The sequence below is a fragment of the Microcaecilia unicolor genome, chromosome 1 (genome assembly GCF_901765095.1).
Source record: "Microcaecilia unicolor chromosome 1, aMicUni1.1, whole genome shotgun sequence".
NCBI lineage: Eukaryota > Metazoa > Chordata > Amphibia > Gymnophiona > Siphonopidae > Microcaecilia > Microcaecilia unicolor.
In genome coordinates this window covers 40,080,549-40,094,645 of record NC_044031.1, presented here as the reverse complement: position 1 = coordinate 40,094,645, position 14,097 = coordinate 40,080,549, and the positions used below count along the sequence as shown (strand labels likewise).

The 14,097-nt window shown below is 48.3% G+C and overlaps 1 protein-coding gene across 1 annotated transcript in view; it reads right to left on the bottom strand.

The window, feature by feature from the left end:
• Window positions 1–372: 372 nt before the first annotated feature.
• Window positions 373–14,097, bottom strand: part of LOC115465948 (zinc finger protein 184-like) — a 75,025-nt gene continuing 61,300 nt past the window's right edge. The window contains exons 7-9 of the mRNA XM_030196882.1: window positions 13,467–13,609; window positions 1,997–4,221; window positions 373–733 (exon numbers count right to left, since the gene is read on the bottom strand). Of these exons, the coding sequence (XP_030052742.1) occupies window positions 2,780–4,221; window positions 13,467–13,609 (1,585 nt within the window). The 3' untranslated portion in view covers window positions 373–733; window positions 1,997–2,779. The remainder of the gene's footprint in view (window positions 734–1,996; window positions 4,222–13,466; window positions 13,610–14,097) is intronic.

Sequence of the window (14,097 nt, the reverse complement as noted above, 5' to 3'; positions counted from 1 at the left end):
GCATTTGTATAGCGCTACCAGATGTACGCAGCGCTGAACACCTGATACAAAGAGACAGTCCCTGCTCAAAAGAGCTTACAATCTAAATATAAATACATGCTTTTTTTTTTTTTTACAGTACATAATGGAACAGATGTGATCCTAGAGTAAGTAATGCAGATGTATGCATAGGTCTCACCACACACTATGACCTGCTGCTCCCAAAGACTGAGAATAAAGAAATAAAATCAACCATTCTGGAGCTTTAAGAGTGCCTCTAGGTAACTGTCTTTATTCAGCCAGGTGGCCACCTTTGTCCTCTACAATGCCTGCTTGTCCTTTGTGTATTTTTTATTTTTTGTTACATTTGTACCCCGCGCTTTCCCACTCATGGCAGGCTCAATGTGGCGGGCAATGGAGGGTTAAGTCACTTGCCCAGAGTCACAAGGAGCTGCCTGTGCCCGACATCTCAGGAGGCAGCACAAAGCTGTTCCTGCCCTCGATTTTTTTTTCTACACTACTTGGTCTCTGTATGTGCCCTAGCTGTCACAGTGAAGCTCTCTAGCACCCCTCTCTGTACCTACAGGTATTATAAAACCACACTGAGCTCTTTTGGTGATGAGTAAGAAAAGCCATCTACCTCACCCCTCCATGAATGCAAGGGCTCTGCTACTGGGTGGGAATGGTTAGTGTGAGTGGCTGTCTGCCTCCAGTAATCAGCACTGCTCTAGGCTCCACTGTAGGGTGTGGTTTACTAAGGAGTAGAGAGCTGCACGGCTTCCGTCCCCGCGGGAATCCCGCGGAACCCGCGGGATTCCCGCGGGGACGGAGGCAGTTCCTGCGGGGTTCCCGCGGGGATGGAAGCAGTTCTGCGGGGTTCCCACGGGGACGGAGGCAGTTCCTGTGGGGTTCCCGCGGGGATGGAACCAGTTCTGTGGGCCTCCCGTGGAAGTGTAAGCTGCACCTGCACCAGCCTCTCATCTACCGAATACCAATTTATTTGAGTGCTGTCTCCTCTTCCTCTTCTTCCTTGCTTTAACAGCATAAATGTGGAAAGTCTTCCATTAAGGAGATGGTAGAGTCACAAATGATGACGGAATTCAAAAAGGCGTGCTAACCTTAAATGGCTGCATGTGTGTGAATATGTCAAGTGACACTTAGATGGCGACTCTGGCTGTGATGAACTAGAGCTGATACCTGGCAGACTTGTATGGTCTGTGTCTCATACATGGCAATCTGGTGTAGGATGGGCTGGAAAGGGCTTAGACAGCAACTTCAGTGGCTGGAACATAAGGACAGTGCTGGACAGACTTTTACGGTTTGTGTCCCACAAATGAGAACATGAATAGGCTGGAGTGGGCTTCGATGGCAACTCCAGCAGTTGGAACATAAGGATGGGGCCAGATAGACTTCTGTGGTCTTTGTTCCAGAAACACGAAAGAAAGACCATAATCAAGTAGTTAATGTCACACTCGTTGATTTAATGATGAATTGATCATGAGTGTGACTATTGGGCAGAGTGGATGGACCGTTCAGGTCTATTTGCTGTCACTTACTATGTTACTATTAATCCTCTTTGCTCCCAGACTGGTGCACAGACCTCAGCTCTGACACAGGCATGACAATCAGATGTCACCTGACCTACTGGCGCGTGCATGTGGCGACCTCTCAGCACACACTGCCAGTGAATCAGAGACAAATCTTACATGTGCGCACCAGGGTGTTCCAAGTTCCAACTTCCGTTCCTTCCTTGCCTACAGTGCTGTGGCTCAAATCCAGAGAGAGACTGAGGGAGCTGACTGGAACTTTCTTTTATGTACTATTAAATTCTTACGGGGATGGGTGGGGATGGGTTAAATTTTTGCGGGGACGGGTGGGGACGGGTTGGGATGGTTTAAATTTTTGCGGGGATGGGTGGGGATGGGTAAGATTCCAGTGGGGATGGGTGGGGACGGGTAAGATTCCAGCAGGGACGGGCGGGGATGGGTAAGATTTCTGTCCCCGTGCAACTCTCTACTAAGGAGTGAGACGTGCCTAAAATGCTCTCCATCACTGAAGTCCCCCTCCCAAAAAAAAAACCCTTCCCTTATTCATCCATTCTCCATGTCACCACTTAAATAGATTGTGTTGTGTAGACCAGGTGACTAGATTTTCAGCAGCTCAGGTAGGGTAAAAGTACAGTCAGTCTTCTAAGTCCTTTAAAGACATTTCCCTTTCCATTCCCTTTTGCTGCCTCTGAGCATCAAAGATGCATCCAGTCCCACTAGCATAAGTGTTTCTGCCCAGATGCCCTGCTGGGACTGTCCAAGTCTCCTCCTGCCCTCCTCCAGAGGAAGAGCAGATTATTCACAGATCACCAGATTCTGGGGGCCTTCAGCTCATCAGCACTTCTCCAATCCCCGCTGGGACTGTCCGAGTCTCCTGCCCTCCTCCAGAGGAAGAGCAGGAGATTTTTCACAGATCCCCAGATTCTGGGGGCCTTTAAGCTCATCAGCACTTCTCCAATCACCAAAAGCCTCAGGATGCCTCACTCTTACAAAAGAGGGCAGAAACAAAGCAGGTGTTTCTGGCAGCTATTCTGATTTTCTTAGGCATCTTGTCGGCCCTTCAGGCTCCTTCCACCATTTTCCCCAGCCTCACTCCCTCCAGGCAGTATTCCCATTGATCTCTAGTGCCAAGAGCAGCAGCATGTATTTCAACACATGAAGCTACACACTATATGACTGTATGCTTTGGGATTAGCTTTCAAGTACTGCACATCTCTAAGGATTCTGTTGACATCATCAATGCCAAGTGCCTACTAAACCTCCTCCACCTTCACCTCCTTCAGGTGGATTCTTTGGTGAGTGCTGAGATGCTGCTTCAGAGCAAAGATCTTCCCACATTCAGCACATACATACTGTCTGTCCTCCTTGTGGACTGCCTGGTGAACCATGAGAGCAGACCACCAGGTAAAGCTTTTCCCACACTCGTTACAAATAAATTGTCTTTCTCCAGTATGTGTGCGCTGATGCTCCATCATTGTCTGCTGCTGAATGAAGCTTTTATCGCAGTCAGGACACTTGTATGGTCTCTCCCCCTTATGGATTCTTTGGTGGACGATAAGGATTTGCTTCCGACTGAAACTTTTGTCACACTCGCTGCATGCATACAGCCGACCTTCCACATGGGACCTGGGGTTCAGCTTCCCAGACAGGCGCTGTGAGTATCTTGTTCGAATAAATGATCGTTCCTTGAGATGGCCCCTCAAGTGCATCTTCAGGCTCCTCTGACTCTTAAATTTCTTCACACACTCAGGACACCCAAATGGACGGCTCCGGGTATGGGTTTTCTGGTGCTTCTGCAGCTGTGGTTTCTGAATGAAGCTCTTGCCACACTCTGTGCATGCATAGGGTCTCTCCCCTGTGTGGATTGCTAAGTGCCTGATAACATGGTACTTCTGGGTGAATCCTTTCCCACACTCGGTGCATGTATACGGTCTCTTCCCTGTGTGGGTTCTGAGATGTCTCTTGAGATTAGACTTCTGGGTAAAGCTCTTCCCACATTCTGTACAGGGGTAGGGCCTGGTTCCTGTATGGATTCGCTGGTGCATGAGCAGATTGGGCTTCTGTTTGAAGGTCTTTCCACACTGAGTACAGACATATGGTCTTGTTGTATCAAGGACCACAATATGGGTTTTCTGGTGCCTTTTGAGATTGGATGTCTGTGTGAAGGTCTTCCCACATTCTTGGCAGGCATATGGCCGGGTGCCTGTATGGGTCCTTTGGTGTTTCAAGAGATTGGAAGTCTGGGTAAACTCCTTCCCACACTCTGTACACATGTACGGTTTCTTTCCTGTGTGAGTCCTCTGGTGCCTTTTGAGATTAGATGGCTGACTGAACCTCCTCCCACATTCTGTACATAAATATGGCCTTTCGCCAGTGTGGATTCTCATGTGTGCCACCAGGCTGGACTTCTGGATGCAGATTTTCCCACACTCTGTGCATATGAAGGGGCTCTGAGTCAGGGACATGCTGATGACATTGCTGGAGCCTCCCTTCCTGGTGGCTGTGCTTTCCATTTGGCTATGGTTGGAGCTGGGCTCCCGCCACAGTGACACAGGCAGGCTGTTCCAGCCACGGTCCTGGCTGGAGTCACAGAAGGCATCATCACTCAAGGCTTCTGGGAACCTCTGAGTTGACTCCTCTGGGGAACTGCAGGAGTCTGGCTTTTCCTCTTTGATTTTGATGAGAACTCCATCACCTGCAGGAAGAGGGGGCAGAGGTTAGTGTACATCTAGTAGTGCTATAGAAATAATAAGTAGTAGTAGCAGGGACTCGGGCAGCCTTTTTAGTTCAAGCTGGCAGCTCAGACTAAAGCATGGGTGAACATGGCATTGCTCAGTCCCTGGCGCTATGAGAGAGATACAGAGCTTCTACTTCTGACAAACTGGTGCCAGCAACTCCTATCATTAAGCAGTGTCAGGGCTGGCTCAGCCACTAGGTATCCGCCTAGGTCAGCTGCACTTGGAAGGCAGAAGGAGAGCAGCATATCCTTTCCCCACCCTGGACAAGAGTTTACCATTTCCCTCTATTTCCTGTCCCCACTCTACTTCTTACTGTACCCAGGCTGACATTATAAATACTTGGTGCCAATATGGGATCTCTAAATGTAGGCAGTGCTCAAGCACTGCCATGTCCTGCCCTTCACCTGTAAGGAACTCCTGTCTCAGGAAGAGTGTGGGACTCGGCTGTCCTTGAGCACAGGCCTGTGTCTAAAGGTTCCTCGCTGGCACTAAGTGATTACAATGAAGGCCTGGGTCTAGTAAGAAGCAGAGTGGCAGTGGCAAGAAGCTCCTTTGAGCAGGGACTGTCCTTCTTTGTTAAACTGTACAGCGCTGCGTAACCCTAGTAGCGCTCTAGAAATGTTTAGTAGTAGTACTAGTAGATGGTGAACATGGTAAGGAGGGGAAGGGGAGGAGAGATGCTGACTGAGGGGAAGAGTGAGTGTAAGGGGGAATGATGGTCACCTGGAGGGACAGTAAGAAAGAGATGGGAAGTATTGGACTGGAGGGGCAGAAAAGAATAGGGAGGAGAAGAGGAGATGTTGGGACTATAGGGAGTTAGGCACAGGGAGATACTGGACTACAAGGGATAGGACCCTGAGCCACCCCAGGAGGAGGAGGGTGGGCGCATGTCTGAAGGTTCGCACAGGGCGTCAGAAACCCTTGAGCAGTGTACATCTGGGGACTGGTTTACTTAGGGAGTATTTCAAGATTCCCATCCCACAGAAGTTTGAATCAGTGCAGGTTTTACTACAGAAGGTCAAACAAGTACAGGTCCTGCTGACAGGCAGAATTCTCAAACATTAAGTTAGTTCACTAATAATCTATTACCGACAGCTCACTTGCCTTTATTTCTAAGATCCCAGTAGGAATTTAATGAGGAACACCCAAGTAGATAGGTCAAAGCTTTAAACCTGGGAAGGCAATGAAAGCTCTACATTTATATGGATTTTCTAGTGCATTTCAAAGTTACCATCTTGAAAATGACCTGAACCCAAAACTCCAGGTCTTTATTTTTTTATCCAGCCCCCCAGTTTCCTCCTCCTCTTGCGCTTCCAGCACTGTTTGGGACCAGCCTCTGTTGGGCTGTAGTGCCATGAGTCTAATCACAATTACCTGGAACATTTCCCCAATTTTCAAATCCCTCTCCCAATGCAACAGAGCCACTGCAGTGACTGCCCTTAGACAGGGGCCGCAAACCACCTGGCTTCCAGATGTTACTACTGTGCAAATTACAAACTTCCTCCTCTAGCTCCACCACCTCCGTAGCACCCACTGCCCCAGCCAGTGTGAAGGTTCAAAACTAGCCTTAAATGACCTAACCAAAGAAATCTAACCCAGGCCTCCTTCACACAGCTAAGCTAGTGGGCCAGCCCCAGGTTCTAGTCATTTTCCATAACGAAAATTGTACAACCACAGTGGGACCCTCCCCCCAACTCAAATTGCTGACTATGAGGGGCTGATTAGATCTGTCTGGAAGTATAGTGCTTTGTAAATGTCTTCACATCCTTGTATGTTTTTCACACTCTGCTGTCTAAAAAAAACACAATTCAAAATGTTTTGGGAGGTCCTTTTATGAAGCTGGGCTTGCGCTGCAATCGGTACGTGTTTTTGACGCACACTGAGGCCCCCTTTTACCGCACCAGGTAAAAGGCAGGTTTCAATTTTCTTAAAGAAATGGCCATGCGGCATTTGCTGTGCAGCCATTTCGGGGGAGGGGGGGAGCACTTACCACCACCCATTGAGGTGGCAGAAAGGGCTCTCGTGCTAACCCGGCAGTAACTAGGCAGTACACGGCACTGCCAGATTACCGCCGGGTACACACCAGCACTATAAAAATTGAAATCATTTTGCAGCACCGAAAATGGCACACGCTGGGGGAGGGAACTACTAAAGCAGCCCGGCGGTACTTCCCTTTTAGCAAGCAGTAAGCCCACGTTGGGCTTACTGCCACTTTGTAAAGGGGCCCCTAAAGTAGGCATTTACACCAACCCACACTCCCACCTCAATATGGAGGAAAAAATAAAAGTTGGTATCGTCCATGTTGTGGGCCCTCTACACATATTGCTCTGTTGTATTGCCTGTTTTAAAAAATAATAAAAGATAAGGAAAAAAAAGAAGGCATTTGTCTCATTGATTAACATAGTAACAATCAATCACAGATCCTCTTCACTTCAAAAAATATATGCGACAACTCCAAACATACAAGTGAATTTAAGAGCTAACATTCACACTTTTTTTGAAAAAATGGAGGAAAAAGATTCACTGTGAAGAAAACCCTGAATCGGCGGTTATATTTGCACACAGTAAAAATTGTTAATCAGGGGTCAAAAAACCTCCTTTACAAAAAGACTTCAACACATCAGTGTCATACATTTAACAGCACTAAGACTTATCCGTCTACTGCCACATCTGATCAATGGTTCAATCTCAGCGGGATAACAAATTGCAGTACAGTCCCGATGCATCAGCTTCTTCTGGGAATAACACTATGCTTTAAATTCAAGCGAGCTGGAGAATGAATGCTCCCCTGCTGGAACCCTGACACATTCTCCAGCTCGCTTGAATTTCAAGTACCAGTGTTGTCTCCAGAGGAAGCTGATGCGAAAACAGGTCCGTCAGGACCGCACTGGGGCTGGGGAGAAGATCCACCTATCAGTAAGACAATAAGCCTAAGTGTAGAACAAAAGCAACAATGGAGTGGTTCAGCAAGAATAAAGTGAATGTCCTCAATCAGCTCAGTCAAAACTCATACCTAAAACCAACAGGAAATCTGTGGATGAACAGACGGATGCAGAAATGTTAGCGGAAATTAGGGACGCAAACAAACTGGGCAACACAATAATAATGGGTGACTTCAATTACCCCAATATTGACTGGGTAAATGTAACATCGGGGCATGCTAGGGAGGTAAAATTCCTTGATGAAATCAAGGACTGCTTTATGGAGCAGCTGGTACAGGAGCCGAGAGAAGGAATAATTCTAGACCTAGTCCTTAGAGCACATGATCTGGTGCAGGAGGTAATGGTGCTGGGGCCGCTTGATAACAGTGATCATAATATGATCGGATTTGATATTAGCTTTGAAGTAAGTATACATAGGAAATCAAATACGTTAGCGTTAACTTTAAAAAAGGAGAGTATGATAAAATGAGAACGGTGAGAAAAAAAATCTTAGAGAAGCAGCTGCGAGGGTCAAAAATTTACATCAGGCATGGATGCTGTTCAAAAACACCATCCTGGAAGCCCAGGCCAATATTCCACGTATTAAAAAAAGGAGGACGGAAGACCAAATGACAGCCAGCATGGTTATAAAGTGAGGTGAAGGAAGCTATTAGAGCTAAAAGAAAATCCTACAGAAAATGGAAGAAGGAACAGACTGAAAATAATAAGAAACAGCATAAGGAATGTCAAGTCAAATGCAAAGCGCTGATAAGGAAGGCTAAGAGGGACTTTGAAAAAAAAGATTGCGTTGTAGGCCAAAACACATAGTAAAATATTTTTTAGGTATATTAAAAGCAGGAAGCCAGCAAAAGAATCAGTTGGACCGCTAGATGACAGAGGAGTAAAAGGGGCGATCAGGGAAGACAAAGCCATAGAGGAGATATTAAATTAATTCTTTGTTTCAGTCTTCACTGAGGAAGATTTGGGTGGGATACCGGTGCCGGAAATGGTATTCAAAGCTGATGAGTCGGAGAAACTTAATGAATTCTCTGTAAACCTGGAGAATTTAATGGGGCAGTTTTGCAAACTGAAGAGTAGCAAATCTCAAGGAGAGGTTGGCATTCATCCCACAGTACTGACAGAAATGAAAAATGAACTTGTGGAGCTATTTTGTTAGCGTGGTACCAGAAGATTGGAGGGTGGTCAATATAATGCCGATTTTTAGAAAAGGTTCCGTTGGAATTGTGTAGTGAAATTGATTGCTAGTATTACAAAATTGATTATCCCCATGAAAATTGAACATTGCCTGTTACATGTGCGCCCACAGGGAAGTAAAAAATACGCACATCAACTGGCCACACAGATTTTGGTGGCTAGTAAACTAGTGTTGGCGGCAGAATGGAAACAACAGACTTTGCTGGGACTGCGGATGATCCTAAGGAAATTGGACTATATTCAGTTGATGTCTAAACTCACTGCGATGCGACAAGGTCGTTTGATTAAATACCATCATGTTTGGGACCCATATATTGAGTGGTCAGCGCAGCCTGATCCTAGCTTGCCTATTACCTAGGGGGGGGGGGGGGAGAGGGGAGTGGGTGGGGGGAGGGTGAAAATACTTGGGGTTAAAGCTTAAGAGAAGTTACTACAATTTGTTATCAAAGCCACGCTGCAAAAAATCCAAAATCTCCACCACCAAAGCCCAGAAAGGAGAAATGCCACCATCTGCACACCACACCTCAAAACTCCTCCAGGTGCGAATATAATGCAGGGATGTAGATCGGTGACGCGACTGGAGCATGGTTGAAATCACTGGAGCGGAATAACCTCTCTTTGTTAAGCGAGCCCATTCAAGGGCCAGGCCATAAGACAAAATCGAGCTGGATCTGGATGAAGGACCAGGCCTTCCGACATAAGATCCTTGAGATCAGGGAGATGAAGAGGAGGCACAGACTGAAGGCGCTGAAGGTCTGCGTACCATGGACAATGAGGCCAATCGGGTGCCACAAGGACTACCGGACTCTTGTGAGCCTCGATTCTTTGCAAGAGACGACCCAAGAGAGGCCATGGAGGAAACGCATATAGAAGACCGGGAGGCCACTGCTGTAAGAGGGCATCTAACCCCGTTGCTCTTGAGTCTCTTCGACGACTGAAAAAACGGGGAACCTTTGCATTTAGGCTGGAGGCCAAAAGATCCAGGACTGGAACGCCCCACTAATCCACTATCAATTGAAACGCCCGAGGAATAAGAGACCATTCCCCTGGATCAAGGGTGTGACGACTGAGAAAGTCTGCCTGAACGTTTTCGGCTCCCGCCACATGGGAAGCCAAGATGGCGACAGGTGAAGCTCCGCCCATGCCATGAGACTCACTGCCTCCCGTTCCAAGAGTCGACTCTTTGATCCCCCCTGGCGGTTGACATTGGCCACAGCTGTGGCATTATCCAATAGTATCCGCCCCGCCTTGCCCGCTATGAGGGAACGAAACTCCTCTAGAGCTAGACGAATTTCCCTGGTCTCCAACCAATTGATGGACTGGGACACTTCCAAGGGAGACCAGAGGCCCTGCGCAAGCTTTCCTAAGCAATGGGCTCCCCAGCTCCTTAGGCTGGCATCGGTAGTTAACGCTATCCACTGGGGAGACTCCAGTGGCATCCCCCGGGCGGGATTGCCCTCCCGCAAACACCAGAAGAGACTGCTGCGCTCTTGGGAATGCAGGGGCAAACTCAATTGAAGGGAATCCGTCTGAGGAGACCATCTGGACAACAGGGAAGATTGGAGAGACCTCATGTGAGCCCTGGCCCAAGGAACAACCTCTATCGTCGATGCCATGGAACCCAGAACTTGAAGATCATCCCGAGCACAGAGGCCGTGTCTGTGAAGTAACCCCTGAACTTGAGATCGCAGCTTGAGCACCCTGCCCTGGGGAAGGAAAACCCGTCCCTGCGCTGTGTCTAAGGTAACGCCCAAATACTCCAGGGACTGCAACGGTACCAGACGGCTCTTGGCTGAGTTGACCACCCAACCGAGGGACTGCAGGAAACTCATCAGCCAGGCCGTGACCTGCACACTCTCCTGATAAGATTTCACTCTGATGAGCCAGTCATCCAAGTATGGGTGGACTAGGATTCCCTCCTTCCTGAGGGCCGCCGCCACTACTACCATGACTTTGGTGAAAGTGCGAGATGCTGTAGCCAACCCGAACGGCAGAGCCCGAAACTGAAAATGCCGGCCCAGAATGGCAAACCGAAGGAACTTCTGGTGACCGGGCCGGATAGGAATGTGCAGATAAGCTTCCATCAGATCTAAGGCTGTTAAAAACTCTCCCGTACAGAGACCATGACCGACCGAAGGGTCTCCATTCAAAAACTTGTGACTTTGAGAGCACGATTCACGGCTTTGAGATCCAAAATAGGATGGAAGGAACCCTCCTTCTTGGGGACCACAAAGTAAATGGAATACCGGCCTTGTCCGCACTCTAAAGAAGGAAGTGGGCAAATGGCATGAAGGTCCAAGAGCCTCTGTAAGGTGTCCCGAACTGCTCCCACTTTTAGGCGAGAACAACAGGGAGACTCCAGAAAGGCATCTGAAAGAGGCCAGGTGAATTCTAAGACATACCTGTCTTGAATAATTTCCAAAACTCACTGGTCGGATGTTACGTGGGCTCACCTCTGAAAGAACTGCGACAGACGAGCTCCTACAGGGATCAGAGGAGAGACCCTCACCCCTTCATTGGGAAGGACGGGAAGGGGAGTGGAAAGGGGTGCTTGAGTCCCGACCGCCCCTACGTAAACCCCGAAAGGACTGAGTTCTTTTTAAAAAACCTGGACCTCTGAACCTGAGCGCCCCGGCCGGTGCGAAACCTACAGAAATCCCTCGACCGGCCATGGCCAAACAAGGAACCCCGACTATTCGGGCGAGGCCTATTCTCTGGGAGATAAGGAACCCTCGTATCACCCCAAGTACGCACCTGTTTATCCAAATCTTCCCCAAACAACAGAGAACCTTGGAAGGGAAACTTGCTCAACTTAGATTTGGAGGCCGCATCCGCCGACCAGCCCCGTAACCATGGGGAGCGGCGGGCAGCAACCCCCAAAGCTAAGGACTTGGAGGATGCTCTCAGGAGATCGTACAAGGCATCTGTCAGAAATGCAGAGCCCATCTCAATCTTGGCTACCTCTGTATCGATAGAAGTTGGATCATCTGAGGACCTATCTAGCACGCTCTCCGCCCAGTGGAAACAGTCCCTGGCTACCAATGACATGCAGATGGCGGCTTGAACCACCAGAGATGAGACATCAAAACTGTTCTTGCCGAAAGATCTGGTACATTTGACCAAGAGGTCCACCTTGCAGAGTTCTGAGGCCGGGGTCTGGTCCTCCTCGAAATGGAGCGTGGATGAGATTAAGGCGATGAGCTCCTGAAGGTCCTCCTTATGAAAAATCCGGACCACCGAAGAATCTTCTCCCGGAGGCAAGGAAGCCGCCGTGGGATCGGAAGGTAACTGGTCTTCCCAAAACTCTTCCTCTAATCCTTTCTCCTCTCCCAGGAACGGGTCCAGATCCGAAACCAGATCCTCTTCCAGGTCTAAGCAGACTCAAGGTCTTTTAGGAGGAGCAAAGGGTCTGGAGGCCGACTCCCCTATCCCTGCGACTCCCATGCCTGCCTTTTTCATGAGGAAAGCCTGGTACATCTTGAGGACAAACTCATGGGGAAAACCCTCCCGACAATGCCTCAGGCTGAACTGAAGGCTGTGCAGCCGATGGGAGCTCGCGTGCTGCAGAGGCTGAAGTTGCAGGCAAGATGGCCGACTTCCATGCCACACCCTATGGGCCAGCCAGCTCCGCAGATGAACAAGAGGACGCTGAGACAGGCACAGCCTGCGAAGCGTTCGTAGGAAGAGGCGGCTCTGGTACAGCAATCATGGTGCAAAATTTACATACCCCGGGCGCACCTACTCCCCTGCGCTGGCATACAGCACAACGCTTTAATTTCTCTGCCATAGCGTTGTCGCTCTTGGTTTTTGTTTTTTTTTACAAATGCAGCCGTTGCTGAATGCGAGGAAGACAGAAAACTGAAAAGAAGCCAGCAATCACGGAGGAACTGGCTGCTCGTTCGTGCCACGGGGCTTTTGTTTTTTTTTAAACCAGGAGCCGAGAGACGAGAGTAGCCTTTGGGAGAGGCAGCCAAACACCTTTCCTCCGAAAGGGTTAGCCCTTCCCTGCACCAAAGGAAGATAGGGAGGAAGTGGGGGAGGGACCTGGGGATTCCCGAGTTTAGCACCCCAGAGACTGGAGAGGAAACAAGTTGCTATCTACCTAGCCTCTTTAACTAGATTCCTCAGGCACAGGACTTTTTTTTTTTTAACTAGAGAAAGAGAAAGAGAGACTAATAGGCTCACCTCCTACCTGCTGGAGACTCAGAAAATACTGAGGCTAGGGTCACATGGCCAGGGCTCTTATTGGCTCTCTAGAGTCAGAAGTTTCTAAGTCTCTACCTGCTGGAAGGCGTACACAACCCATCAGTCCAACCGTGGGCCGTTCCGGAGGGACGCTAAGGAATTGATCTCATGTATTTTCATTGAGAAAAATCCTGAAAACCCGACTGGGTTGCAGCCCTCAAGGGCTGAGGTTGCCCCCCCCCCCCCCCCCATTGTTCTAGGGCAAGGGGTTGGCCTTCGGTGAGATCATTAGTCACCACCGCTGTGTCTCAGATAGCTTCTATGAAGGTTTCCAACAACTCGTAGCTGTTACTGCTAAATAAACGGCATCCACAAAGTACTGAATCAAAGAATGTAAAAACTTACTTAAAAATTAATTAAGCATAAGAAACCAAAACATTTCTTTGATCTACACAATGTACTCTACACTTTCAACATGAAAGAACAATTAGGCAATCAAGATCAACTCCCACTTTAAAGCATTTTGAATTGGGTTAGACATCAGAATGTGAAAATTGCATAAGGGTGTGAAGATTTTTACAAGGCACTGTACCCTCCAGACAGGCTACACCACATGTTGGAGAAGTAACCTAGTTAGAGCTCTTCCCTGTGTTTTATCATACATTCTGTGCATATTTACACAGCAGGGAAGATTTGCTTTATACATAAGAAATACTTTTCAGTGTAAGCCATTCTGACTTTTCTTTTGCGTTAAGATTTTTCACCTGCAAGAATCTAGCACTTGGCTTCTTACTTGTTCAGTGAGGCTACAGAAGCTGGAGTGGCTCTAGCAGTGGAAGAACTAAAATACTCCCTGAAGCCCCTGTATCAGTCACACTTACGTATGGTGATGGATGTGGTATACAGGTCTCCATCCTCAGTGTCCTCGCCCACATCACCACATGGATCTTCCTCAGTGTCCTCACCCACAGCACCACATGGATCTTCCTCATTCTCCATGCCTGCCGTTTTCCCACGGCATGATCTATGCAATGCACAAACAAAGAGAAGCAAAAGATACTGTAACACACTGAGCTACATTCTGGGCAATTTAAGAAGGAACAGAGCGGAGTCCCTGTCTATGTGCTGAGCAGAGTTCTGCTGGGCCACCAGTACAAAGCCCATGTTCACTCACTGAGCAGAATATTATAACACCCTATCCACTTGCTGAGCCTCATTCCATGGGGTGGTACAGAACCTCTTGTCTATCTACTGAACATGGACCGACAAGGCTTAGTCACTTCAGGAAGCAGACTCATCCTTCAACACTACAGAGTGTCTGCCTGAGATCAAGCAGATGTGATAGTGAGAGATCTTAACACACCCAAAATGGCAAGGACACCACAGACCTGGGAAAAGACCATGGACAATGAGGTATACAATAAAACCTAAACACATAAAACAAATGATGCATGCTTTGACAAAATTCAACTGACCACCGGCTATGGCATGCACTTGCCATGAAAATATCTG